The sequence below is a fragment of the Aplidium turbinatum genome, chromosome 5, assembly GCF_918807975.1.
Source record: "Aplidium turbinatum chromosome 5, kaAplTurb1.1, whole genome shotgun sequence".
Lineage (NCBI taxonomy): Eukaryota > Metazoa > Chordata > Ascidiacea > Aplousobranchia > Polyclinidae > Aplidium > Aplidium turbinatum.
In genome coordinates this window covers 34,935,009-34,962,948 of record NC_137476.1, presented here as the reverse complement: position 1 = coordinate 34,962,948, position 27,940 = coordinate 34,935,009, and the positions used below count along the sequence as shown (strand labels likewise).

Sequence of the window (27,940 nt, the reverse complement as noted above, 5' to 3'; positions counted from 1 at the left end):
AGCTGAAATTTAAATGCTATACAACAAACCTTTGCAAGCTGCTTTCTAACATTAACAACATTAGCCTACTATTCCTATTGCAATCGTTCACACTAAGGTAGGCCTAGTTTATACCTTTTTCCTTCAATACTTTGGCCACTGATTGACAAACTAAATTTTTCTGCTGCACTTTGTTTATTGCAAAGAATCAATATAAGAAGTCTTACAATAATTCAAAATACAATACACTATTTTACAATAAATTACACTAGCTTATTGGATTTTATCCACACATCAACTTTTTCTATTTCTGTTATGACATTTTTTTGGAAAGATGACAGACATTTATCTGATATATTTGAATATTTGAATCATCAGCAAAGAGTGCAGTTGAGAAAGAGGACGCATTTGGAAGATTTTTCATACATAGAAAAGAAAAGGTCCAAGGATTGAACCCTGTGGAGCACCACATTAAAGAGCATTGATATGAGAATTCTCTCGGCTAATTTTGTAGTCTACATTCTATTTGTTAGATAAGATATTAAAACTTTTAAACACTTGTCCCCGAAGCCATAATGGTGAAGCTTTTTTTTTATTTTTTAAAGCAACTCGTCATAATTTTTTGTAAATGCTAAACTTGTTGAATAGTTTTCATGAAAACCATGTTGAGCTGGGGTTAAAATATTACATTTGTCAATAAAATTAATCATTTGTTTATATAAAATGTTTTCAAAAATTTATTCTTTTACATCAAGTGCGGTTGCCTGGAACAGGTGTGAATTCAACAGGCTACAACGACAAACGTAAACAGCTTGAATTTAGAAAACTAATTCAACAAACGCAATGAAAAACAATGATGAAACGTTTTTGAAATGGTCTTTTTTTTTACGACTTTAGGACAGTAGGCTACTGCAGCTTTTCAAAAGACATTTCTGCGAATGGGTAGTCTATTTTAAAACCAGAGTTTGGATCAAACACTTCAAACATGAAGAAAACCATAAAAGAAAACCATAACGTCTACAGCAGACGCAGCACAGTAGCGTACACAATGCACAATACCTTGCGTAATAGTAAAATAGCTAAAAAAGTTATTAAGTAAACGAGAATTTGTAAGAGACACTCCTACACAGCATTCATGATAAACTGTCTATTTAGTCAACTGCATGAACTCCATTTGGCGCAATGATGCTCCCCACTTCTTTACCGATCATGGTCTTATGTCTGTGCATACAGGATTACTAGCATAAATAGCTGAAAGATGCCAGGGAGTATTGAAGCATGTTTGTCTGTCACGAGGAGCAAAGTTTCGCAGGTGTCTTGGGGAGAGGAGCGGTTCCACGCCGGTGTATCTTATGACGTCATTGTAGAAAGTGCTAATGCCGCTCATTTCGTTGTCAGGAAGAACAGTCGGCCAATAGTTGAAAGCAGATAACGTTCCAGAAAAATAGCCTTTGAAAAAAATATAGAGATTTTTTAAATTAGTAGGCTATCTTGTACTTATATTTACTTAGAAACCAAATTAAGCAATCACACTTTTTACCACACAGTAGCCTATATGGATGAAGTAAAATCAGTTTATCTGTCAACTAAAATAGTAGGCTACGCTATAAAAGCAAAAACTAGTCTACCGGTAGGCTATATAACTAATTTTGATGCTTCACTAATGGTTAAAAATGTTCATTTCTCAAGTGGGTGATGTACAATGCAGTATTTCAAAAGTTAGCGGGAAGTGTTAACGATGATGTGAGGATGTGCACTGATGTAGCATGCGACACGTTGGTGAAGCATTGAAACAGTTTACATAGCAATCAATGCTTTTACTTTATATTGTACCGGATAAAGTTCGCAACCACTGCTGGACAAGTGATCAATAACATATATGATCATTTGACTTTATAGGTTGTCATGCACTGTAGTTCTCCTTTGTGCATAAAGCGATGACGAGAAATTCACCCAAATAAGAACCCATTTACCCAGTTATGAACAAACTTTATACACAGTATAAAACACAAATGCAGAAAACGTTAGTTTGCAATAGCAGTTATCAATTAACCCAAGTTTTATTAAATTTGTATGAAACGAGTGGGCTACATATTTAACTTATACAGCTATACAAGCATCCTACCTGAAATTATAAAAGTAGTTGATTATACTCGCCCAATCTTTTGTCAAGGTTTTCTCAGGAAAGACGCTATTTTACTAAATTTACCCCTTTGATCGATCAAGTTTATTCCCAAGAGGTAAATTTTCCCTGGGTTGAGAACCCTTAGATTAAACTAGGCAATCACCTTTGGATGACTCAGTGTTTCTTCCAAAGTAGAAGCTAAGTGGGACTTCAGTGTCCACAAAAAAACCAACAGAATAAGTTTTAGAAACTCCAACTTTCACATTATTGATGAAGACATTTGCCCCTTCCTGGTTCCAACTGAGAACAACATGGCTCCATTGTCCAGCTGGAATTGCGCTGGAAAAATAATACAGATCAAAATTAATTGAAATTTTGATTAACTTTATAAAATAACTGAGAAAATCAATAAAATCAACCTCAGCCATGATTATTTCTTTAATTCCATCCAAACCATTCAAAAGGTTTTGTCATTCCATAACAAAAGTTTATCTTACTGAATTGGCCTGTATAGCTTTATTTTAATTTAAAATGTATTAGTAAGTGATTTTCACAACTGATAACGATTAAAAGCCATAAGAATTTTCCATTGATTTGTTGTCATGTCAATTTTTTCTCAATTATTTACAATTTATTATGATTTTCTCGTTTTGAAATAAATTTAAACATTCTGAATATAGGCCTACAGTAGGTATTTACAAATAGCTTAAGTCGATTTGATTTTTTTTTTCAACCAATCAATACCTGAGCTGTATTTTGTCCACTACATATCTTTCATTTCCAACACTTACTGCAAATCGTATGTTGCTATCCACACTGCAACAGAAATAACACCAATTCATGAAGATTTTGTCTCTTCAATACATTAAATATGTCTTTACGAAACTATAGTAGCCTACAGTAAATACACCTCGGCAATTTTCATATACACAAGGCAATTGCACGTTCGCATTGTCATAGAATTACCGTATAGTTTTAAGCTAGGTTTGTCCAATGTGGTCATGAAACTAGGTTTCGTATAGCTGTGGAATTGGAGTCAGATTGTTGTCAGTGTGTCCAGAATTAAGTGCACCTTAATAAAAAACGTCGAACCCGGAGTTGAGCATATTCACCCGCCTCCCAGCCCTTATGAGTCAAGACTCTAGAAGCTATGATGTCATTGTCAAACAGTAAGCCTGCATCAAACCTTTTCTAATTATCAAACTTTTATTTATCATTTTGTGTTTATCATCTCTTTGTGGTGAGTACAAAACGATTACAAAATTACAATTCCTACAACCACGGGCAATTAACCTAGAGTAAAGTTTCCCCAACGCAATACCTGAATACTTTCTCGAATATCAATACAGGTAGTGAATTTCTTTCTCCAGTCGATAGAAAGGTGGTTTGTTTGTCATTGTTGTAAAAGAATGGCTTCACCAGAAAGGACATACTAAATCCGGCAAAAGGGTTGATGGTGAGTAAGTTAGAGTCGGTGCAGTAAATAAAGTCACCATTTCCATTTAGTATTGATCCTATAAAAGCATTCTGATTTAAAATCTACGGCAGTAAAATGATGAAAGACGATGCTGAGAACAAAATCTTCAAGATCTGAAAACAATACGGTTGAGTCGCTTCTGCGGACCAACTGAAAGCGATACCCACTTTTCTTTTGGTGTAAATATTTTTAACAGTCAAAAAACAAAATGTTAGAACAAGCTCCTTAGTATTTAAAACATCAGATTTTTCAATCGACTAAAGTGAAAGTTGGAGGGAATTCCATTCCATACTTTCTCGCCTATCGATCCCAAAATAAATGTTCGTTAAACCTATTTTTGCCAACACCACGAAAACTGTCAGCTTGAAAGACACTTATATTATGTACCGACGACTAATAAGAACTTCATATTCTACAGTAAATATCAACGTTGAATTTGAACTTACCAGGGATGATTGTTCTTGGGCTCAATCTATTTATAGGTCGACAAGCCCCGTAGGAATAGGACGGTCTGTATGTCCGGGGCAAGTCATTCCATAAGCCATCAGATACCGCTAAAACATAACAAAAGTGAATATAAAGTGGTACCATCTAAGTTATTACTTATAGAATTATACTTTATACTTATTAGTTATCACTGTATTTATGCCAACGTATCATGATTATAGGCATTGTAAAGTATAAAAGTACATTGCATTATATTGTATTGCTTGATATAGCCTATGATAATTATTCAAATTTGTTTGTACAGTTGCATAGTTGTTACCCTTCTATGAACCTGTTTTATAATGTAGGTATGTTTGTGAATTCTATATTCCTATTTGTAACAAAGAAGCTAATTGGTTAAAGCATATTGCTTGGAAGCATATTGGTTGAGTTGTCAATAGTTATCCATTGTTATCAATTGTTATCAATTGTTATCAATTGTTATCAATAGTTATCCATTATTATCAATAGTTATCTATTGTTATCAATAGTTATCCATTGTTATCAATAGTTATATGTTGTTATCAATAGTTATCTATTGTTATCAATATTTATCCATTGTTATCAATAGTTATCCGCATTGTTATCAATAGTTATCCATTGTTACCAATAATGATCCAACATTATCAATAGTTGTACATAAGAGGTGTGCAACGTGCGGCCCGCGGGCCAAATGCGGCCCGCGAAGAAAAATTGTGTGGCCCGCGAAGTTGTGCCAATTTTGTATTGTGGACGGCCCGCGAAACGTGTTCATAATTTAGTTTTGTCTGGTAGGCCTACGTGTGAACAATTTATTGTGGAGTGAATTATTGTAGGCCTACTGTAGATTTAACACCTTCTGTTAACCATTTTAGAAATCTCCCACCGGCTACCACAAATCCATTGCATTTAATCATTGGAGCGTAAAAATATATGGTTGACCACATAAAAGGCTTTACGAACAAATTACGACTTTGGAAAGCTCACACACAGACAGAAAATCTTTTTCACTTTCCAATTTGGAGAGACTATCGAATGCATCCTGAGAAGAAAACTGAATTTGCAGACCAACATGAAAAATTGTTGTATGAATTTTTGGCTCGTTTCAAGGACTTCAAATCTCATGAACATTTGTTTGGTATTCTCTTAGCCATTCAACACAGACATTCACAAAGCACCAGCTGATATCCAACTTGAACTGATTGATCTTAAAGAGAAAACGGATTTGAAAGCAAGTAGGCTAATTAGAAATGAATCTTCGCGATGTTTACTGAAAACATCTCAACCAAGGTGAGTTCCCACATTTGAAAAACTCATGGATTAAAAAATAGCTCTTTTTGGCTCAACGTATTTGTGCTAACAATTTTTTTCTAAAATAGGCGTCATGAAATTTTCCTATCGATCGGTTCTGACCAAGGTCATAGTTCTGACAGACGAACACTTGGAAATGGACTTCGAATTGCGAGCACTTCCATTAAAGTAAATTGGGAAAAGCAGTCGGGAAAAAAAGCCAGCTGCAAACTTTTCACTGAACTCGTATAAAGTTGGTGTGACAATAAATTAAAATAGCAGTTTTCTTTAGAAATTTATGCATCTTGACTTTATTTCTGCAAAGAGATAGGCTAACCCCTAATAATGCCATAAGAATAACATGAATAACAACAACAAAGTACTTTTTTGTGCCTGCAACTACTAGAAATCATATGTTGAATAAACGTGCGGCCCGCGGTTTCACCTAGTAATTTATATTGGGCCCTCCTGTAATAAGGGTTGCACACCCCTGTAATGTACATTGTTATCCATTTTATCAATAGTTATCAATATGTAGATTACCTGGGCAACTGAAGAGCTTTGGGCATGATCTGGTATCAAGGGGAGGTTGGGAGAGACCACATCGAGAAATGTCAACGTTTTTCAACAAACTCTCATCAAAACAAGACTGCGTTCTTGTGGAAAGTTCTGGAGAGCAGAACTCTATACAAGGCGTCCATGTACCCCATTGGGTCAAAACAGGAGCTATAGATGTGCATTGCAAAATTATATTTAGTAAGTATTATTAATGTGCTAATAAATAATGATACAATTTTTTTATTTTAAGGCGAGAAAAGCATAAAATCTTTATAATTACCATTTGCTGAAACATTACACACAGTTTTTTGTTTAGATACAATCCCCTATAGCCTATTATCTGATAATAGGCCTACCTATACTTCCGTACTGTGGCCTATCTGATAAAATCATAAATCGCTTCAGTACTGGTGTTGGTCGCTTTAACCTCAACAGTCAACATGTTTCACTGGGGGTTGTGTGACTCACCAGCCTGTGCCAGTGGCGAAACTCAAGCACAGCACATCATACATCAAAGTGTAGTTCTTTTGACCTACAGGACTTGTGGACCTAATAAACTCTAACACATATTGTTGAATAGCTGCCTCATAAGCACAAAGAAGAACATTATTTATAATGCAATACAGTCATGGTGTTTTTTTATTTACCAGGGCACCCCACACATTCCGATCCACATACTTCACAGACTCCTGTTTCTTCGAAGCTTCCCACGTTATACAGGCGAATTACCTTCCGTTCTGGAACAAAGTTGACTTTTTGAATGGAATGTTTGTTACACAATTCTTCACTGACAAACATTTAAATGACCATCCCAAAGCGGCCCTTTAAAAAAAATTGTTGCTCTGATCTTTCAGAAGTTTAGTTTAGCCTACATGAGGATATTGTTAAAACTGTGTTCTAGGTCATTTTATGGCTATGTCATTTATTTTATATACGCAGTTCTTGCTTCTAATTACTCCGCACCTTTGCGTGGCCTTCTATATCACTACCATATTCAACCTAATAACATTACCTGGTTTATAATAATCGTATGCGCTGACAGCAGCTGCTTTAATGGAAGCTACTTCTTTCACTTTGATTAGATGGACAGTAGCACATGTATCTTCATTGGGACTCAGCTGAAATATGATGGCAATGTAAAAATTGAAATTGCTATTGGATAGTAACAGTTCAAGATTTGTGTTTAAAAATTATCTAAGTCACGAAAGAGAATATTTGAGACAAATAGGTTAAAGGTTTGCAAAGCTATAGCAAGTCACACAGGGAACGATATTGTAAGGGTTTGCTGAAGCAAAAGCAATCGGTTTAAGTCACAAACCTCTCAATGGAAATGTATATTGACGATCAAACTACACAATGTTAGCCCCAAAATTCAAAATTGTGGCTCAAGTAGGCTAGGTCTTGAATTTAGACTTTCAATTGCAATTTCATCTTGTCACAAAGTGGATCCAGGTATATCAACTTCGGTTTGAGTTTCAAAGATGTACAAAACACCGCTATAGGTGAAAATAAAATTCCAAGGAACAAATGCGGGAAACAAAATTTACTTGATCGTAATAAAGATTAACTCTCTCATCCTCAAGTTCCACCAATGCAGCCATTTTGTTTCTTTCCTCTTCTGCAACTACGTCAACGGAAAATCCGTTCAAAAGTCCGATTTCAAACAAAAACATCCCTGTGGGCTCTGACGTATTGATGTTTTGACTGAAAAAGTGATTGAGTTAGTGTTTTATTGGGTGATAGAACATGACAATCTGTAATTGCCATATTGATTCGAAATAATGCCTTAAAGTTTAGCCTCCACTTAAATTATTGCAGTATTATGTTATTTATTTTGTATTGTGTAGCTTGCAAAAGTTACAAATTGCAAACATTCAGTTAAAAATGTTTTCACTAATTCCAAATACATCTGTGCGTTTGCATTTTATTATCTACGTGGTTGAAGATTTGACGAAGGCTAGGTTATGTTAGCTCTGTTAGGCCGGAGCTAGACCATACTAACTTAACCTATTGACAATGAACACATACACTGCTTTCATACCTGCAGCAGACTTTCAAAACTGCAAGATCTCTGTTCATATCAGTGACTTGTACAGAGCAGTCAAATGGTTCCTGCTCGTATGGACCTTCAGGAATGTTGTAACAAACTGAGAGTTGCGCCACTCCTGCTCCAACTCCTTCGGTTGCAATCACGAGTTCTCCATTCACAGGAGGAATCTGTGATGCGCAGTAGGTTTTAGCGCTTCCAAAAATACTTGCAATAAAGCTGTTTATAACTAAAGCATTGACACAGAAATTTAACTTTCATTATCATATTTGCAAAACACTACAATGGGGTATGGTATACACATTCTTCCAATTAAATGAAAACAATACCTCAGCTGTGTTGTAAACAATTGCATTTGTTGCGTCAATTTCAAAGCTTGTTAGGTAGTCTGGCACTTCAGTATGTGCAGCAGTGATGGTCAAGTTTGGATTGACGTTATAGGTTGCCATGGCTACTTCTGTTAGAGCTTGGATGGCGATTACAGTGTCCTTGAAAAAAAAATGATGTTTTTAAAAATTGACTGTGGAATTATCAAGAACCTCAATTTTTGAATTTAAACATCAAAAACGTATCAGTAATTTTTTATTTTGATTGATTGATTGATTGAATTTTTATCTTCGGACTGGGAAAGCTTCTTGCAGAGCTTAATCCTGGCAGTTTCGCATACTTGTAGAGGCTTTGAATCACTGACGCAGGCCCGGTCGCCGAAATTGAAAGAGTGAAGTTTTCGATTGTTGAAGTCCTGTTGCCGAGGGAACTATTCCATCCATTAGATGCCGCTGAATGGAGAGCAGTCCTTAACCTGCGTTGCTCAAGCGCACACCCCGAGAGTCGAACCAGCGCCGCTTGATCTTGAAGCTTCTTTGTTCCAGAAGTGACGCGCTAACCAATTGAGCTATCGGGGCGGATTTCTGGTAACTAATTAAACATAACCAGTGACAACTACTTTCTACAGCGCTCACAACGTTTTAAAAAACACAACTGTTGTTTTTGTACCTGAGTTGCAGAATATCCTCCAAGTTCATTTTGCTTCGAGACAAGCCACTTCAAGATTGGAGGTATGGAGACAAGGTCACGAAAGACTGTAAACGCCAATAAGCTATATGACGTTATTTCAATGTCTCTTGATGTAGCTGAATTGTAAGGGGGGCGCCATGTGACGGAATAATCGGACCTTCTCGTAGTCTCGTCATGCCAGTATTTGACACCATCTAAAATTATTAAAAGGTTATGTGTTATGGTTGATACACAATTACACATATTGTCGATTCGTCTTTCCTAGCTGGTATCATTCACTCTTTTCACATTGGTTCAATGTCTGTGTTTTTTCACGTTGATTTTCCTTTCACTTTACTTTTTTTACATGAATTTTACCCTTTGGCATTGTGGTGTTGGATATTTTGAACCAAAACACCCAGACTAGGTCTTGCTTGCAAACATTTTAGATAATCTATACAGCGGTAAGTGACAATAGTTACCAAAGTATCTTAGATCGTTTCTAAATCACATAAGATTACGGCCATTAAACAAGGCACACTTTGACACTTTAAGCCAGTGCTTCTCAACCCCAGGGTCGCGACCCAAAACTGGGTCGCCGTTTTATTTGGCTGGGTCGCTGTAAGATGTAGTGATAGAAGATAATGTCTTTTGAGTCTTGAGCAAAGTTAAAACTGCCTACCACTAATTTAGTTTTCGTAATTTCCACTATTCAAACTACGCCGCAGGTTTCACCCAACGATTTTACCACACGTATTTCGAGGTGAAGTAGTACACACTAGACTAGTTTAGAAGAAGAATTTTTGTTTTGCAAAGCTTCAGAAACAACAACACGAGGTCGAGGCGAAGATATCTTTGCTTTGGTCGCCTCATTTATGAATGATGAGGGTTAGAGTGGATAAAATGCTCCAGTATTTGCAGTGATGGAGCTCCAGATATGCTCGGATTTCGCAAAGGTTTTACTGCTCGTGTGAAAGAAATTAATCCTAATGTAGCCTACTCGTCAGTCACTGTTTCATCACACCAAAGGAGAGAAATTGTCTTCAACCTGAAGATGACAAAAGATTGACACTGAGTAAGATAACTCCAAATTTTGACAAGTTGTTGAAACAATACAAAGTCAAGGCTCATATTAATTAAATTCGACATTTTGTTGTTATGTTTAATTGTGTAGTTTTGGAAATAGGGTCGCCAAATCTTCGCTATTAATTTGACCTTAATTTTTGGGTCGCCACAAATAAAGGTTGAGAAGCACTGCTTTAAGCGAATACTTAACATTAGATTTCAAATTTTGATTCATTACAAACCTTCTTCAATTGCAAGGGCATCCAATGCCATGAGGGCTCTTTCGGTTTCTGAACTAGCAGTCAGGGTTAAAGCATATGTGACCAGTGATAATTCATATGGTTTGAATAGAATTTCATTCAAGCGGGATTCCAAATAAGTTCTTGCTTTCGCCAAAGATTCTTGAAAGATCTTGGTATAAAATGCAATGCAAATTAAATCAGCCAATATGTAGGCTACAGTAAGCTATAGATATAACCTATTATGAAGTTAACTTATAAAGAAACATTATAATTTATTTCTAGCCTGGAATACATCTTGAAATAGTTACCACCAGGTCCTGACGACTATAGTCGACTAGTAACTTAAACCCCTTTTTGTTCATAATGAAGATTTAGTCAAGTACAGATAATTTAATTTTAAGGCAAGAACATAGCAAGCGAGCTCACAAAGTTTAGAATCAACAACCAGAAAAACCGACTAGACAGTTATAATATAATCTACATTGTAGAGTAAAAGAAAACTTTGTAGCAGACTCACCTCACTGCCATAGTAACCTTGAAAAAGGGACTCTCCGAATGTAATAAGCACGTAAGCTGTCAGAGTGATAGGGCTATTTACACGACCCTGAAACATAAGTTTGTAAAGTTTCATGACTTATTGGAAAAAACATTGACGAACAACGACTGAAAGTAATTTATATTATTATTCATTGAGATTGTACCCAGTTTGGTGATTACTATACTTCTAAAGTCCCATTCGAAAGTTCGAAAGAGTTTCAATAAGTTTTAGCATACCTTTGTTGATAAATAACCTTATAAATAACCTTAAAAATAACCTATCACTACAAGTCGGCAGCCGTGGCCGAGTGGTTAGCGCGTTGGGCTTGCAGTCGAGAGCCTGCATGTTCGACTCCAGCCACCTGCACTTGCTGTTGTTTCTCTGGGCAAGAAACTTAACGATAATTGCCTCTACCTAGTGATCGATTTCGAGTAATGGGTAGTACCAAATTTAAGTCATAAGTAGAGTAGACAACCGGAAACTGACATTGCCGTCGGCTGCAGCGTGGGTCAGGTGTATGTCGGAAGGCGTACACCGATGCATAGCGCTCAAGTCCGCTTTCCCGCAATGCAGGATAAAGATAAACAAACAAACAAACAAACAAACCTTAGCTTAATAAAGTCAAATTTTAACCCCAAACACATTAACATAGATTGCGGTTAAAGAGTGAAATACCATGTACCTACCAAAGCATTTTTTTACTTTTTGATCATATACCAAACGAACATAAGCTAAATCAAACCAACTGAGACCTGTATGTCGGTGTGAATGACACGTCCCACTTCTTTAAAGGAACCATCCTCGTTCTGTTGTTGAGATAGAAATTCCATTGCTTCGAAAAGAATACGACGTTCCACTCTTTCAGAAGTGAAACTTCCTATCTTCATGAAGGTTTTAGCTACAAATGCTGTTAGCCAAGTACTGCCAGAAGAGTCTCGTTTACCAAACGCGCTAAATGATCCATCGTCATGTTTGTATCTGAATAAATATCGGATTGTTTATTTAGCAACAATAACACCGCTTCATGTGTTCATACAGGCGTCAAACATCTGTAATTGGTGACTTCGGTAATGGAAACGAGATGGAGTAGCCTATTCACTAATACAACATGTAACTAGGTAGGGTTATGTTCCAGTTTAGTGATGCAAACAACACGCCAACCTTTTCATAAAACTAGCGCTGATTACAAAAAACTGTTAATTGTCAAAAAGTCACCTTGAAACCAGCGATTTGTGAGATCCAACAAAAAGCTTAGCCTTGTAATTATCGGGTTATTCTTGATGAGGGCACAATGATATGTTTACAAAGTTTGAAAGTTTATTTTGTTAAATGTAATGTCCATAAGTTTTTGGCGTAAACCAAAATAAACAAGACCTTAGTTTCACATGACTGTTGCATAACTCAACGTTGCTGAAGGTAGGCTACTCCACATGCTGTGGATTCTTTAGATGTGCTTGTGTGATAAGTTTATTCACATCTCGAGGTGTGCGCTTGAGCAACTCACTTTAAGGACTGCTCTCCATTCAGCGGCATCTAATGGATAGAGTAATTCCCCGGCAACAAGACTTCAACAATCGGAAACTTCACTCTGTCAATCTCGGTGACCGGGCCTGCGTCAGTGATTCAAAGCCTACAGTCTACAAGTATGCGAAACTACCAGGATTAAGTTCTCAAAGAAGCTTTCCCAGTCCGAGGATAAAGATTCAGTCAACACAACAACATCAACAACATAAAATACAATCAAAGTCAATCAAGTTTTACCTTAGTTCGTTCACATAGCCATCCGAGATGTCCTTGAGCGCTTTGTCTTTTGTCTGTTGGTCCAATTCTCCGGTATTTCGCCATGTCAAATATTGTATCACAAACACATCTGGTGCCAAATTAATCATGTTTTGCTCTCCGCATCCGCTAGGAGTCTTTATAAGCCTCCCGAGGTTGCTCATTGTGCTCCCGAGCAAGTCGCCTACAACAAAGTGGCTATGGTGACATCACACTGGGAAAATTGTTTTCACATTTCCGTTTATATTTTTTCCACAAAATAATGACATCATGTCCAAACTAATATGATATTGGTGTTTGGTTGACACTACAAAATATGTCAGCTTTTCTTGTGCATCTCTGGGCAGGCCAATAGCCTGTCTACACAAAGAAATATGTTTGTTCTAATGTTTCTCATGTTAGTATTAAAGACCATGGGAAGATGTTGGAATGGCTTCCAGTTACGTTCTGAAAACTTGACAATTGACATGACTCAGCATAACTTGTAGAAATCAAACCACTCAACACAAAAAAATGCATAACTCAAACAATTATTGAAGTGGGAAATAAAAATCTAGCCTAAAGTGGGAAGCCATGTCTCGCAAAGGAAGGTCTTTAATTTGCTAGCTCCTAAAAGTGGATTTCCTTCAACGGTACATTAATTAAAATATATCCGGAATATAGTTCAAGAAAATGTATTAATTATTATAAAAACAAATAACATTATGACATGGTAAATATCTTACCATAAACATGCAAAGTTACTCGGCCTGAGTTGGTCACTGCTCCATCCGGAATTTGGATGATAAAAGGAGGCAGAACTGGTTCATTAGAGGACTTGTGTTCGTCAATGAGAAGTGAGGTAGAGTAACATTGCTCAATCCCTTCAGACTGTCAAAAGTGGGCACTTATACAATACGTATGCTATAATAATCGTATAGTAGGCTATTCACTAAAGATATTGTTTCATCTTTTTAAATGTTCTTATAGTTTTTACTGTATGACTACAATTAGCTTATCAGTTCCATAAGAACGGCCAATCTTTTGAAAGACTAACTTTTACATTTTTTTTTTGTCGTATCCAGGCTTACACCCGGTGGTTGAAGATTTAGATTAAGTGAACGGGAAGGCAAGGAAGCCAATCTTCGTGTCCACCTTCAGGCATGCCTTTAAGTGTCCTGCCACAGACACAGCCGCATGCTCTTGAGCGGTGTCGAACCGGCGCCCTTTCGATTGCCGTTTCAGTGTTTTCACCACTCGGCTATGCAGCCGACAACTTTTACAAATTTTTACATTTAACTTTTACATTAAATAAATAGAAAGTTATATCAGTAGCCTCTTGAGTACATGTAGCTCCACACAAAGTGAAAATCTTTTTTATTTCTTTAAACATAATGTCAGACATTATCTTTAAAAGAAATAAAAAAGAGTTAAAAGTCATGTAATTTTCACTTTGTGTGGAGCTACATATACTAAAGAGGTTATTGACACTTTTTTATACTTTCCGATTTATGCATATCAGTTTGCATCTTCTGTGAATCCTTCTCTTATATTATAGGCCAATCCTACAGATGTTTGCAAGTGGTACATCTCTTCATTTTCTTTGAATTTTACAATCAACTCCCCAAGTTGAAGAATTGTATGGTTTATCGCAACCAACAAAAAAGTATTTTTACAACTCAATAATAACATATGTCTACCTTGACAAATACGTTTCTGGACACAGCGTCTCCTGCCAATGAGGAGATGGCTCGAATTCTTATCGGGACATCCCCTAACCGATCAATTTGAACGGGATATTTCACCGATACAGAGCCACCTGCTGGTATGAGCAGTGATCGATCTGGCCCAGCTTGTATATCTCCGTTTGGTTGCAATAAGGTGATACCATGGTTTTCGCTTTCGCTCAGTAACAGCGTCAAAGTCACCTACAAATATTAGATTTAATTTTCTATCAGTTTTTTACTTTTAAAGGCGTTTTTCTGTTAAAATGTTACTGAAATTTGCTTTGTAAACCACTAAAAATTAGTTAGATGAAAAAACCAAGCGAGATAACTTCCGAGATGCAGAGCTACTTCTTTCAAAATACAGAGGATTTTACTCCAAAAAGTTATGTTTGATGAACCTTTCGTCTTTATTGCGTATTAAATCTATTTATTTTTTGGGTGTTCTTATCGCGAGTACAAGAATCAAAGACCTTGCCTTTCACCGTTTTGAAAATAGCAGTGGCCTGGACTGTTTCAATTAGGGACAGTAGATTACCGGGATTGTTAACTACATCCGCTTTTTCGTTCATCCGCAACATTAGAAGGGTAATTTTTATTTTTTTATTTACAAAATAATGTATTTTTTATGGGTTATATAAAAAGAATGAAGTTGGTTTTGAAGTAATTTAAAGTTTTTAGTTGAAAGCAAGCCAGCAGCAAAGCGTGAAAAAAATGTCAAATTGGCAATTTACCCTTCTAATGTTGGGGGAACAACGGAGTTGCGCGTCCCGGTAATCTACTGTCCCTAGTTTCAATGTACATATTTATCAACTGTTGTACATTTTCGTGATTTTAATCAAGCAAGCCAAGAAACATTTTTTTCCGGGCTGTAAATTGTGCTTGCGAGGTTATCTTCTCAAATCTGAGTTGATTCGGACCTCTCCGTGTCCATCCACCACAACTTCCTGTTCAGTTAGCTAAATTATGCTGTTTTGAACACATGGAACTCATTTTTTATATACAGTAGACTAAACAAAAAAAACTTTAGTGGGTTTAACATGTTTTATTACAAAGACATATAACATAATTAAAAGATCAACTTAAACTTTTTCGATCACATCAGGAACTATTAAATCTGCAATTAACATAAAATGAAAATTCATAAGATGCATCTCACTATACACTATAACTGTAACGACACTCCGGACTGAAAAGCACAAACTGAACAAGTGATACAAGAATGATTAGAGTAAATTATATGGCGGAAAACAGATCACATGAGGTGTAAACTGCGGGCATGTTAAACCCGCTAAAGTTACTTTGCTTTGTCTGTCTATGGTTCAACAAAGCAAACTCTCTACCAAAGCTTTACATTTTTTATATCCTTAGCAATTTCACTTTTCGACTCACAACAAAATTGTAAAAATGTACAAAACTTACATCAACATCTTGTTCAAAATAGTTGAAGACAGTGGCTTGAATGACAATTATTTCACCTCGAGTTATTTTTAAAGGTAGGTCCAATAAAATGAAGAACTTTCGAAAAGCTGATAACTGTGAAAAAAGAATAGGAATAATTTAGTACTTGGTATTCAACATAAAAAAAAACAAAAAAAATTGATATAATAACGTGATATTAAATACTTATAGAAGGTTTTTACAAGTTACATTAATTAATTTAAAAAAATATAATTCAGTAACTCGACCACCAAATCACCAAGTGGAACAGTAAACGACTAAGCCCAACTCCGGATCATTAAACGCAACATGGTTACCAAAACATTTATAAATATTTCACTTGTTTAAAAAAAGTCAGTTTATTACAATCTATTACAAGGCATGCTGTTGCTGCAGTAATTTTTCTTTGTTTGTGTTGATAGAATTTTCAGTTGATTCAGATTCTTTTTAACATATAACTTACCATGTGTGTATCAGCTATCCCTAGGCCCAGTTCGCTTGACATGGAAAAGGCGCTAATTACCCATGACGTAATAGTGTCTGGAACAACGCTTTTGAACGTTGCTGATCCATCAGCACTGTACAAATATGAACACAATCGTTGGTTTAATCAAGATTTGCGTTACTTCTTTTTTTTTAAATACCTTATGTAAAATAACAATTTTTTTATTTCTGTGCTTTTCATACGACTTCACATGTGAAAATGACGTCTGGCGTCATCAAAACACAATTTACCACAGTGGTTCTTAACCAGGGGTGCACGTACCACTGAGGGGTGCGAGACCTGTGCCTAGGCGGTACGGGGATACTGAATTATCAAGGTTTGTTATAATATGACGTAAGAAGCATAGTTGTTTTACCAGGTTTCTACAAAAATTCAAACTGTAAGTGACTACTAATTTTCAGCCAATCCTAGGAAGGGGTGCGAGAACTGGTTGGCAATTTCAAGGTGGTGCCGACAAGGCAAAAGGTTAAGAACCACTGATCTAGCATATTGTGTGAATATTCTAACAATGTATACTGTAAGTAAAAAAAAAAAAAAAAAAAATACTGTAATGTGCTTGCAAACAAGAAACAGCCAACACTATTTGCTGGGTTAAGGAGTTCACAAGTTTCAGCGATAGATGTAGAGAGGACGTGAGTGTACATTAACCTTATAGACGAAGATTTTAAGAAAAGCCCGGAAAGAAAACATTCAAACCTTAACACTGAAAATAATACATGTTGTTTTTACGTTTTTAAAATTTATTTTGTGTTGCAAATTTTGTTCAGGTTGCCTTTAAATATCTTTTGTAATCAGCAAAAGCACTCGGAAAGCTCATTATCTTTCGCCAGATTACATCGGTACCCGATCTGCTTAGGATCAGATTAAAAAGCTATCAAAGCAATTACTTTTTATACCTTTGCATTTCTTCCCAAAGCCAGGTTTCTGGAAAAAAAGATCTCTCCCGCGGAGAAGATGAGGAGGAGGGAGGAGCTTCATTCTGTAGATTGGGAGAAGCGATCAGCGCGTCGTCTTGCGCGTTTATTTCTTGAAATCTTCCATACACTGGATAGTCTGTCACGTAGCAAAAAGTTTCTGATGAATAACACAGGTGGAGCTTTGATATGTTTGTAACTGTCACCGTTTTAATTGTGAGTTTAAAGACATCTTGATATTATTTTGCTTTATTAAACTTGTATCAGTTTTAGAAAATTCAAATGATTTTCTTTTAAGTTCAACTATACTCGAAGAACAGTAAGACAATAAAGATGGCGAAAACGTTTAGTCTTCTTCTTTCGTATGAATCAGCTTGTACTATGTTAAACAGTTGGTGGACAGTCAAGATTGGGTGACCACAGCTAGTGATACTGTTACACCACATATCAATATTAACAATGCCACTGCTACATCTGTACTCCATTGCCACTGCAACATTACCCATTCGCTTTGTAATTGTAAATGACACACTTGAGAATGACAGGTCCAGCGTTTTTTTTTCTTGCGCTGCATTGGCTGACGACCGAGGAAGCCCAGGTTCGTGTTAAATACTTAGATCAATAACAAAAACGTACTCAAATCCCAAATCGCGCTTATCTAATACAGTGAGGCGAATGAATTTCACCATCTTTCAGAAATACTTCCAAAGATATCTTCAAGCGTAATTTAACTTACATATTTTCTGGGGATGCTTGTAGACCAGGGCATTTGATAAAATGGTTATTCCCGCATCCTGAAAATATTTAAAAAATCATTTTTTTTTAAATATTGCCAAAATATGACATACACGCCAATTTTATTGTTTTCTACAATATTTAGACTTTTGAGGTAGCAATCTAAGTAAAGCAACTTACACAAAGACAACTATTATAGCACATATAAACTTTTGCCCACTTTTGAGTGATAGATTAAAAGTACACAACAACGTAAAAATTACTAGAATCAAATACTTGATTTCAATCAGTAAAGAATTGATTGACTAGGTCGGAAATTAATCATGTTTTGAAACTTCGTCGAAATCATTCGGATTACTTATTCTAATGAATCTTTTATCTCCCGGTTAGTGTATAAAAAGTGCTTGCTGGTAATGCTTGGATATAGCTAAGAACTTTTTTCAGTTATTCCACGTTGCGGCTTTAAAAAAATCCAATTAAAGTAATTGTTGTGAAATTTTATGTTGCTTCAAGTTGATGCCGCGCACTGCTTCATGCTGATTGGTTGGCGCGGCGTCTAATCCTTGCTTTCTTTTTGTTATTGTTGTTGCTTTCTTGCTGAACGTGCAGCTAGATGTTTGTGGACTGTTTTACTTTGTTATTCAGTTATATTATGTTAGGTGCTTGTGATAGGCAGACTTTAATTTGTGCTTGTTTATATTTTGCATGTTGCGTTTAGTTGATTAAAGCCTTTACTTTAATGTGAAACAATATGTTCATTTTTATCAGATGTTTATTACAGTAATTCCACGTCGTGAAATTAACAAAACTCTAAAGTCTTGCAAATTATTGGATCTAGGTTAAAAAGATGTCAATACAGCAATGTTGTAAACTTAAACTTGAGCAAGCTATTTTCAGCAATATTGAAAGAACAGGGTTGAAGATTCACTTTTTCAATAAAGCCATCACTCACCTTGAACACCTGGCTTGCATCTATAGCTCCAGAGGAGTAGGGGTATCTGTAGGAGGCAGGAAAAATGGATCCTCCATGGGAAGAATACGCTTCAAAATCTTCAACAACCTTAAAGAAAAAATATTATTTTTAACACAATTGTTTTTTGATCAATTTTATCTGTATTGGTTCTATCCATTTTAAATATCTTTAGTACTTCGTTATATATGTTGCTGTCATCATCATCATCGTTATCATCATTGTAATCGTTATCATCGTTATCATCATTACCATCGTTATCATCAGTATTATCGTTATCATCAGTATAATCGTTACCCCCATCATCATTGTTATCATCATTATCATTGTTATTATCACTATAATCGTTGTCATGATTATAATCGTTATCATCAACATTGCTATCATCATTATAGTCGATATCATTATTATCATCATTATTATCATTATCATCGTTATCATCATTATCATCGTTATCCCCATTATCATCGTTATCATTTTCATTGTTACCATAATTTTTATAACTTTAATTACCAGAATTTATTTCAAGTACTTACCCTGTCTCGAGTGATGTCGTTTCCTGACTTGAGCAGAAGAACACTTTGATCGATTGCCCGGATGCCAACGTAAGAGCTCGACAAAGAAGAAGTGAGCACGTTTACGTCGACAGCGGTCCCCACGTCAGCGTGGTTGATTCCAGATGATGACCGACTAGCTTCAGACTCAGTTACTTGAATTTGAAGCTTTAAAATTGCAGGTGGGATTGTTATTTATCAATAAGAATGTAAGACAGAGAAAAAAAATATTATAGACCAGTAAATTTTTTTCGTCTGCGATGCTAGCTCAAAGGGCTACCCCTTTGATTGTATAAAAATTTATTTCATTATGGAGAATTTATGGAGACTTGGAAAAACAATAAGTTGAAGTATAATAACAAAGCATGTGAAACTTATGTTCAGAAAGTAATAGCTATATTGCATTGCAGTGTATACGAACAGAATATGATGCGGTAAAGTGCTTTATTCTATTTTTTAGTTGATACGCAAAAGAGAAAAAGATCTTACCGTATTTATTGAAAGTGCAATGTTTATTGTGATGTAATCAGCCACTATTTCGTCATCATCTCTGACGTAAGAAACTAAAACGACGACATTTGGAGTCATTTGATCGGTGGCCAGGAACGTATGGCTGCTTTGTGACGCTTTTGTTGAACCAAGAGCAAGGTGAGAACTTTCTTGTATAATTTCATCCCGAGAAATCAGCTATAAAAGGAGAAATAATCAGACCTTAAAAATTGGTTCAGAAGAGTAAGCTTTTGATAAAGCAGACTTATGTAATGTTATACAAAAGATCTTCTAAAAATATCTCTATAACTTTTTCACATTAAATATCTACAGGTAGCCTTAAAAAATGGATTTTCAGCAATGCTGTACTTGGCTGCTGATTTATGGGCTACAGTATTGCAGAAACTGTTAGTTTTGTATAGTGCTGAGAGCAGAATATGGGTACAACACAATGCACAGTAAACACTAAACAACCCACTTAATTGTTATAGATCATATACCAAGAAAACATAAATCATATTCATATCTTACTGTAACTGTATATTGCCCAATTTTCTCGGTATATCTGATCAGAGTTTCAACGTTACTCCCAACAGCAACTTCTCCTTGTGCAGCAGCGCCCTCTGCTGTTATTTGTATGAAAGAGTTTGAAGGTGATTGGGCGCGAGATGCTGACCAGCTGTTATCGTATCTGTATATGTCAGCTGTTGTGTTGGTGAAGACCTGCAAAAGAAATAGCCTTGTTAACAAGTGGCTATGAAGTATAAGTGGGCAATGATATGGTTTTTTTTAACTATACTAGTTAAATACGTCTTAAGTAATGCTACTTATTTATTCACTCTGTTCCAAATACGATAGGATAAGAGTAAGCCGTATAATTGTTACTAGCACCAGCTGTAATAACTTTACACGCATTTAGATCGTTATAGAGCTGCCACAAAGCTGTCTGCAAAGTCATGCGATAACAATTGATTTAATAAAAAGCAAACGCAACTATTTCATATCAATTCAAATAAATAAAAAAATAATGTGCGTTTTTTAACGTTTATGTTTTGTTAGCGTGAGCTTATTTCCATCGAGTACTTACTCTGAAGTTGATAGAAGAAAACAAGTCATTTCTTGCTTCCAATCCTACTGTTACAACTCCATTAGGAGGGATATCAAAGAGAAAAATTACTTCATTAGATGTGGGTAATGGAAGGGGGAGTTGCTTAGAGGAAAGAGGCTGCGGAAGTGGGTCGACTTTTCTAGAATCATATCTGAAAATAAAACATTTCTGATTATTTGTCCAGTGAATACGAATTTGACGTTATAACGACCCAGAAAATGTTGCAGACCGGATTAGTTGGGTAGGGAAGGTTGAGACGTTCAACAGATTCATGTCCTTTTTTTACCAAGTAGCATTTTATGACACAAAAGTAATCACAATTTTTATTCGAATTTGCATTGAAATTAACAAAATCGCAATAAACACGTTTAAAAATTCATCAAATTTTATCAGTTTATCACTTTAATTAAACAATAAAACCATTACACTTTGCTTTAGGATTTATAACAAACATTAGTCATGTAGTTTCACATAAGCATCAAAACTGGTTACTTTCACTTAAAATATGAACAAGAACACACAAATATATTCACCGGTATGTTGCAATAACAACAAGTTGATTCTTGAGCCTGTCAGAGTCCAACAGCAACGAATCATCTTGTTCTGTGACTTTGATCTAAAATTCAATGAAATGAAAGGTCAGCAATCTGAAATTGTTCTAGTGCAATACCGGTATAATGAATAATAAAATGTGTTGGTTAAAACGATCATAATACAAAGAAGCGTTGCCCCTTAACAGAGCAGCGCCAATGAGTGAACAACTAAGCCAATTTGCGATCAAACAAAATAGCCTACTGAGCGCATATAAAAATTATACAAGAATTTTAGACTTAGCCTACTAATGACATTAATAATTAAAAATGAAATCTTGAGCATTTAAAATGAAGCATACAGATGTTCCTCCTCACTGCCACGAGTTAACCTACTTAGTCAGTAACAAGATAGCGAAATTAAACCGATGCAGTAATGTAGCCAAAGTATTATTATCACTGAGACTAACCAAAGCTTCATAGTGAAGACCTGGCTTTATTGTGTCGGGTTTTGTCAAGACGTCGATTTTGATTTTGCTTCGTTTAAGTTCAATTATTGCTGAGTCACTTAGAGTAGTAGAGCTTGTAGTTTCAGTGACGTATCCGGTGACTTCAATTCTTTGATCACTTTTTCCATCCCAGCCAAGATCTTTTGCGATGTCATAATCTGTAATCACGATGTCCTCATCTCCATCAAAGCTCTATTGCAAAAGTAATCCATTATTACAACACAACCGCTGCTCAACATCTTGCCCAGGCTATCGTGCTGTTCCAAAAGTAAAAAAAAAAAAACAGAATAAAAAAAAGAGGACCCTTGACTCCAAAACTGGCTAAATAAGCTCAAAAAAGATTGCATAGTAAATAATATTATTCTTAATAACTTTGTTTTTGTTATAATATAGTATGTAGTAGTATGTTTACTCATAATGCGTAGTTTGCATTCAGTACAAATCATGAATGGCGGGTCTGACAAAAGTAAAATCTTTTCTATCGACCGGTCGTCTTTTATGTTTGGGCCAGAAAACTAAATAGAGGGAAGTGATTTCTTTGTTACTTTTACAGGTGCAACTGTGTTACATGTAAATTTGATCTCAAACAACACAACATTTAGACTCTAGACCAGTGGTTCCCAACCTTTTTGTCTTGGTGACCCCCTTTAAAAATTTTCGTAGATACCGCCACTTATATTCTTTCCTAAATGCAAGTATACTATTAACAAATAATACAACAAAATGCAGCACTAAAAATGTTTTTTTGCATTTATTGACAAATCAATGCGATGGTGGTTGACCTTGTAGGTCTGCAGCTAACCGTGAAATTCGAGGTTGCGTGCTAATATAATGTTGTCTAATATACAAGGCTACTTCGTTAATAGAGTTTCAATTTACACTTTTACAGCGAATAGTCCTACACAGTATGCGTCGACTGTGATGTAATAAACGTCACTGTAGGACCTACAGTCATGCTTATTACATCACAGTGGACGCATACTGATGCAATAATGTTGTGCTACAAGCAATCCGAATGAAATGGCTAGCGGACCGGTACCTCGTCCTACTTACATTCACTTTTGTTGTTGCAGAGGCAACGGCTTCGCGACCCCCTATAAAATGCTCTGCGACCCCCACGTTGGGAACCACTGCTCTAGACAAAGTGTTTCTTTTAAATACGGCGCCAGTTTTGTAGAATTTATTTGTGATAAAGCATTATGGTTTTAAGCTGCTGTAGTATTTTTTACAAAAGCAAACTAATAAACGCAGGGCCAAAGGTAAAACGTTCATATTACCCTCAATGTCTTTGTAACTGTGTTTGGAATAAAAGCATCTCCATAGAAAGGCTTCAATTCTAAAACAAGCTTTGCAGAGCCTCTAACAGGCTGGCCAAAAGTGTACCTGCACACAAAAGCAACTAAATTCAACTTTATTTTTCAATCTAAAATACATTTATAGTTTTCCACACAGTAGCCTAGTAACTAAACACATCAACGATAATTCCGCTGAACCCTAAAAATATTTATTAATCTTGAAGTTTTGTGGAACTATATTCAAGACAGCAGTATTTACCAAATTATAAAAAGAATTATGTTGCAGTTTGTTATAGACTATGTTATTAGACTATATTGCTCAACTGCAAGCACTATAAGCCCACCTACTATCTTATTGTATCCAGCATAATGACGGCAAGAATTTTTTGATTTAAAAGTAGAAGATATATCCGCAGATATGTTTGATAATTCAAGCTCAAGCTACCACTAACTTGGAATTCAAGGAAATAGTAAAACCTTCTGTGCTGGGGTCGATGAAAGATGGTGCTGCAACGTTAACCTCGAATTTAGGTAGTTTGTACTTTTCCACCGTGACGGGGAGTGTTTCGGTGTAACTCTGCAACAAGTAATCGTTCATGTAGAGAATCTTTCACATCCTCACATCTGAAATTGACATTCTTCTATCCAGGATAAGTGACATGTTTGTCAACTTTGCATGTCAACTTTGCAAATGAGTTGACGTAAGAAAGCGATACGGCTTCTGATTGGTCAGTTTTCGAGATAGGCACAAAATAGGGAACCTTTTGTAAATATGCAACCGGGTCTGCGTCAGTGGTTCAAAGCCTGTGTACAAGTAGGTGTGAAACTGCTAGGAATAACCTATCAGAAGCTTTCTTAGTCTGAGAATAAATATTCAAAACCTACCAACTGCTTTCTATATCTAAGACGCTTAGGTTTGTATATAACCAACGTGCTGACATATTTAGTTATTAGACTGAATACTTTATACGCTAATAATGTGTTGCTCTCCACGCTTTTGACAAGTATGAATAAACTGTTTCGACTTGTCCATTACCTTTTTTTGCAGCTATTGAATCAATAACTGGTTATAAACAGGTAGAGTCTTCTGTTCCTTGTACACTCTCTTGCGGCCAGCCCATAATTCGCTAGTGCCGTACGTTCTGGTTATAAATTGTATACGTCAACTTTATGCAGCCTACTATGTTCCACCGATTATGCAAGCGGTTGTTTCTTCCTACTGTTGCTCTTTTGATGATATGTTGTTACTTGCATAGAAGCACTGGAAATTCACAAAAACGGTAAGATATTCACTGGGTGGATTGAATGTGAAAATTTTTATCCTCGTTCTGAGAAAGCCTTTTTGTTTTTGCAGAAGCTTTGAATCACTGTCGCAGGATTTGATTCGTCACTGAGTTTGAAATAGTCACGCTTCCGCCTCTTGAAGCTGAAGCATTCTTGCATACAAATTATTCCGTTCACTAAGTGCCTTTAAATATAGCTGCCCTTCAAATGCGTTATTCAAGTGAGCATCCAAGGTTGAACCCCCGTTGCTTGGACTTGCCGTTAGTTCGTTCGCTAAGTCTGTCGCCAAACTATCGAGCTCCTGGGTAACGGTGATTAGTCCTTACTCCTAGTCAGAGATGTTGAGAGGATAATTTGGGCCAGCTACCAATTATATATTTTGGCCCCACATCAAAGCACTTCTAAGAAAATAGCACTAGCTATATATCGAAAGAATACGGGATGGCTTCTTTAAGTTCTCGGGCTCCTTAGAAAGGTTGCCGGCTCCTATAATTATCTCGGGTTCAAAAGTACCCAATGGATGCCCTGTGATCAAATTTTTGATTTGGTAACTTGGTATTTTCATTTCTTCACCTGCTGCCTGCTGCTTCACCTGCCTAACCATCTTCTCCACCACAAGATCTCTGCCTTCCCAAACGGGTACCCCCGCCGACTGAAATCAAGACACCCATTCGTGCCAGCCGCTCGGCTTCTGATCAACGAAGCTGATGAACAAGACATCTCTGCGGCTACTTGGGCGGACCATAAATGGAATTCTGAATGGAGGTCAAGCACCACCAGACTCCATTCATTCATCCCCGACGCCGACACACGCCCCATCGGCCTGACACTACAGAGACAGGCATGGGTGCGCCTCAACCGTCTCCGTACAGGCGTTGGGCTTTTCCGCTCAACCATGCACCAATTGGGAATGCAAGCCTTAAAGCAGCCGGCGGCCATCGCGGCCATGGCCGCTAAGTAGTGCTTGAATGGCCGCCGGTGCTACCTTCTCAGTCGGCCAAGTTTGGCCACCGGTTTCTTCTAGCCAATTATTTAATTTCGCAACAGAATGAGCGTGGATTAACTGACGAAAATATGAGGTATCAAAGAGTGACGCAGAATTAGGTCAGCGCGTCATAATCACCGCTGTTGTATTGTGCGCTGTGCGGGAACATTTGCTATTGTATATATGGAATATATCCAGTTGCGATCACCAGTTGTAACGTAGTGAGCGCATTAGGCCAACGCGCGACTCGCATTCACATCCATTGTGCGGGACTCGCAGGGCTGCGATTTTTTCTTTCTTGTCGAACGACCAAAAATTCTGCGTTTGTTTGTCGAATAGTAATATGACGTCACAAGAGTCAGATTATAAGCGTTTGGCCGCGAGTTACCGCACAAGTTGTGTGGTATCAGAGTCACTTACTTAAGTTTTTAATCGCACGCTGGTTGAGTGATTGCAAAGGAGTATCAAGCGCTAAGTTATGTACCTACCGGACATGTATACACTATACAGCCCTCGAAATTAGCTTGTATCTACAACTTCAAAAACATTGCCGTCGCCAAATCAATAAACCTTGGATTGCGGCGGCAATTGCCGCACAGTATGCTTTCAAGTTTAATCAAACGAAATTTTATGCGTTTCTTCATCGTGTCACACGGCGGTAGCCCAGAGCATTACGCAAGCTACCGGTATTTTATGCGCTGACAATGCTCTTGTGAACTGTGAAAAGTTTGCAACCTTGTAAATACTGGCTTAATTGTTACGCAAAAGTTATTCTTTCATCGAATGCTTATTGTTTACCGGTGTCGTTGCGAATATAAATCATGGTGAAAGAAGATACAGTTAAAAAGTAGAATTTACCTGCTATAGAATAATTATCAAACAGAAGGAAAAGTTAGTGTGGTATTTTGCAAAATTTGTAAAGAATTTTATGACGGAAACAAATTGGAATTAGAAAAGCTACGGGGTCAAGTTAAAAAAGTAGTACGAAATTCGATAAATGGTTCTTTGGCAGTAAAGTAATGCTTCCGATCATATGGCATCGCGCGTTTATGAACGGGCAGTTTTGCGTCTTCAAGTATTCCAGTGTTCAAGTACGACGCGAGTACGACGAAGTATTCAAGTACGACGCGACAACCTCATTCTCCGATACAGCATCTGATAATTCCGATTCTGACAGCTAGTTCTTTATCAAACAGACTCGTGTTTGCTCGCAGTATCCCAATTGTGCCGAAATTATGTTAGTGTAAACGTAAATCGAGGCAATCATCTCTCAGTGAGCTATTAATTTGTTACCGGTACCTGGTTGAACAATTAACGTTATTTTATGATAATTCAACGTCGCTAGATGTCGAATTAATGTAAAACAAACGTAATTTTCTTCTTGGGCGTTGATACGCAGGCATCAAAATTCGTTATTTTTGCATTGACTTCACGTGTGTAGACGTTGAATCAATGTAAAATGATGATTTTTGCTGTCTGGGTAGCCTACGCAATATAACCCTCCAGGAAGTTTAAATCGATTTGTGCTGTTAACTTACTTTAAAGTTAACCCAAAATTAACTTACTTTTCCCACCTGAGTTATTTAATATTATTACTATCACAACAAATCAAACAGTGCAGTCGTGATAGACTACTCTAGTATATTTTTTGCTTCTCGTTTTTTCGATTCAACGTCTGCAGACGTTGAATCAATGTAAAAACGAGGGGTTTTGCTAGCTGGGTTGTGTGCTTTTGTGAATGCAAGTGCAAAATCGCCCATTACGTAATCACAGAAACCCTTTTAGTGGAAGGAAGTCGAGTTGCAACCGTGTTTATCTATCTACTATTCTTTATTCACATTGCAAAAAAATTCTCCATTCTTGGAACAACAAGTGCATAAGTCAGACATAAATACAAACTTGCATAGACGTTGACAAGTAAAAGTAGCCTACTTCGAAGAAAGTTAGAAACCCGTTGTGTCGAATAGCACGAAACGTGTGGGGCAAAATATTTGATGCCAGGCGTTAGAACTTCGATCAAAGCGTTTTCCCGCAGTGTTCAAAATGTTCCTTTCCATAAAAATAACGGCTTTTTTCATCTGTATTTCTGAACGTCTGGTCGGAAACTAGGCTGTTTTCTACATGTGAAAAACTTTCATAGCAAGTATCCAACAGTCATTTTACCAGAGCAATATTGCTAATTAGCTCAAACGGCGAAATACAAACTGGCATAGACGTTGACAACTCAACGTAGCCTAGGTTATTTCATCTATAAAAGAAACCCGTTGTGTCGAATAGCACGAAACGTGTGTTGCGAAATGTTTGATGCCAGGCGTTGGAACTTCGATCAAAGCATTCTCCCGCAGTGTTCAAAGTGGC

The 27,940-nt window shown here is 36.6% G+C and overlaps 1 protein-coding gene across 1 annotated transcript; it reads right to left on the bottom strand.

Moving 5' to 3' along the window:
* Positions 1–138: 138 nt before the first annotated feature.
* LOC145771215 (CD109 antigen-like) lies at positions 139–23,911 on the bottom strand. The gene is made up of 31 exons (XM_082582949.1): positions 23,766–23,911; positions 23,296–23,401; positions 21,980–22,210; positions 21,513–21,595; positions 20,959–21,130; positions 20,403–20,594; positions 19,872–20,069; positions 19,365–19,550; positions 18,811–18,918; positions 17,860–17,917; positions 17,106–17,262; positions 16,168–16,282; positions 15,687–15,800; positions 14,241–14,468; positions 13,287–13,431; positions 12,544–12,745; positions 11,535–11,760; positions 10,762–10,848; positions 10,245–10,413; positions 8,938–9,152; positions 8,271–8,429; positions 7,936–8,111; positions 7,442–7,598; positions 6,907–7,012; positions 6,542–6,631; positions 5,880–6,062; positions 4,028–4,135; positions 3,426–3,618; positions 2,849–2,920; positions 2,268–2,443; positions 139–1,428 (listed from the first exon to the last, which is right to left on the bottom strand). The coding sequence occupies exons 1-31, from the start codon at positions 23,909–23,911 to the stop codon at positions 1,187–1,189; spliced, it is 4,800 nt and encodes a 1,599-aa protein (XP_082439075.1). The 3' UTR covers positions 139–1,186.
* Positions 23,912–27,940: the final 4,029 nt, after the last annotated feature.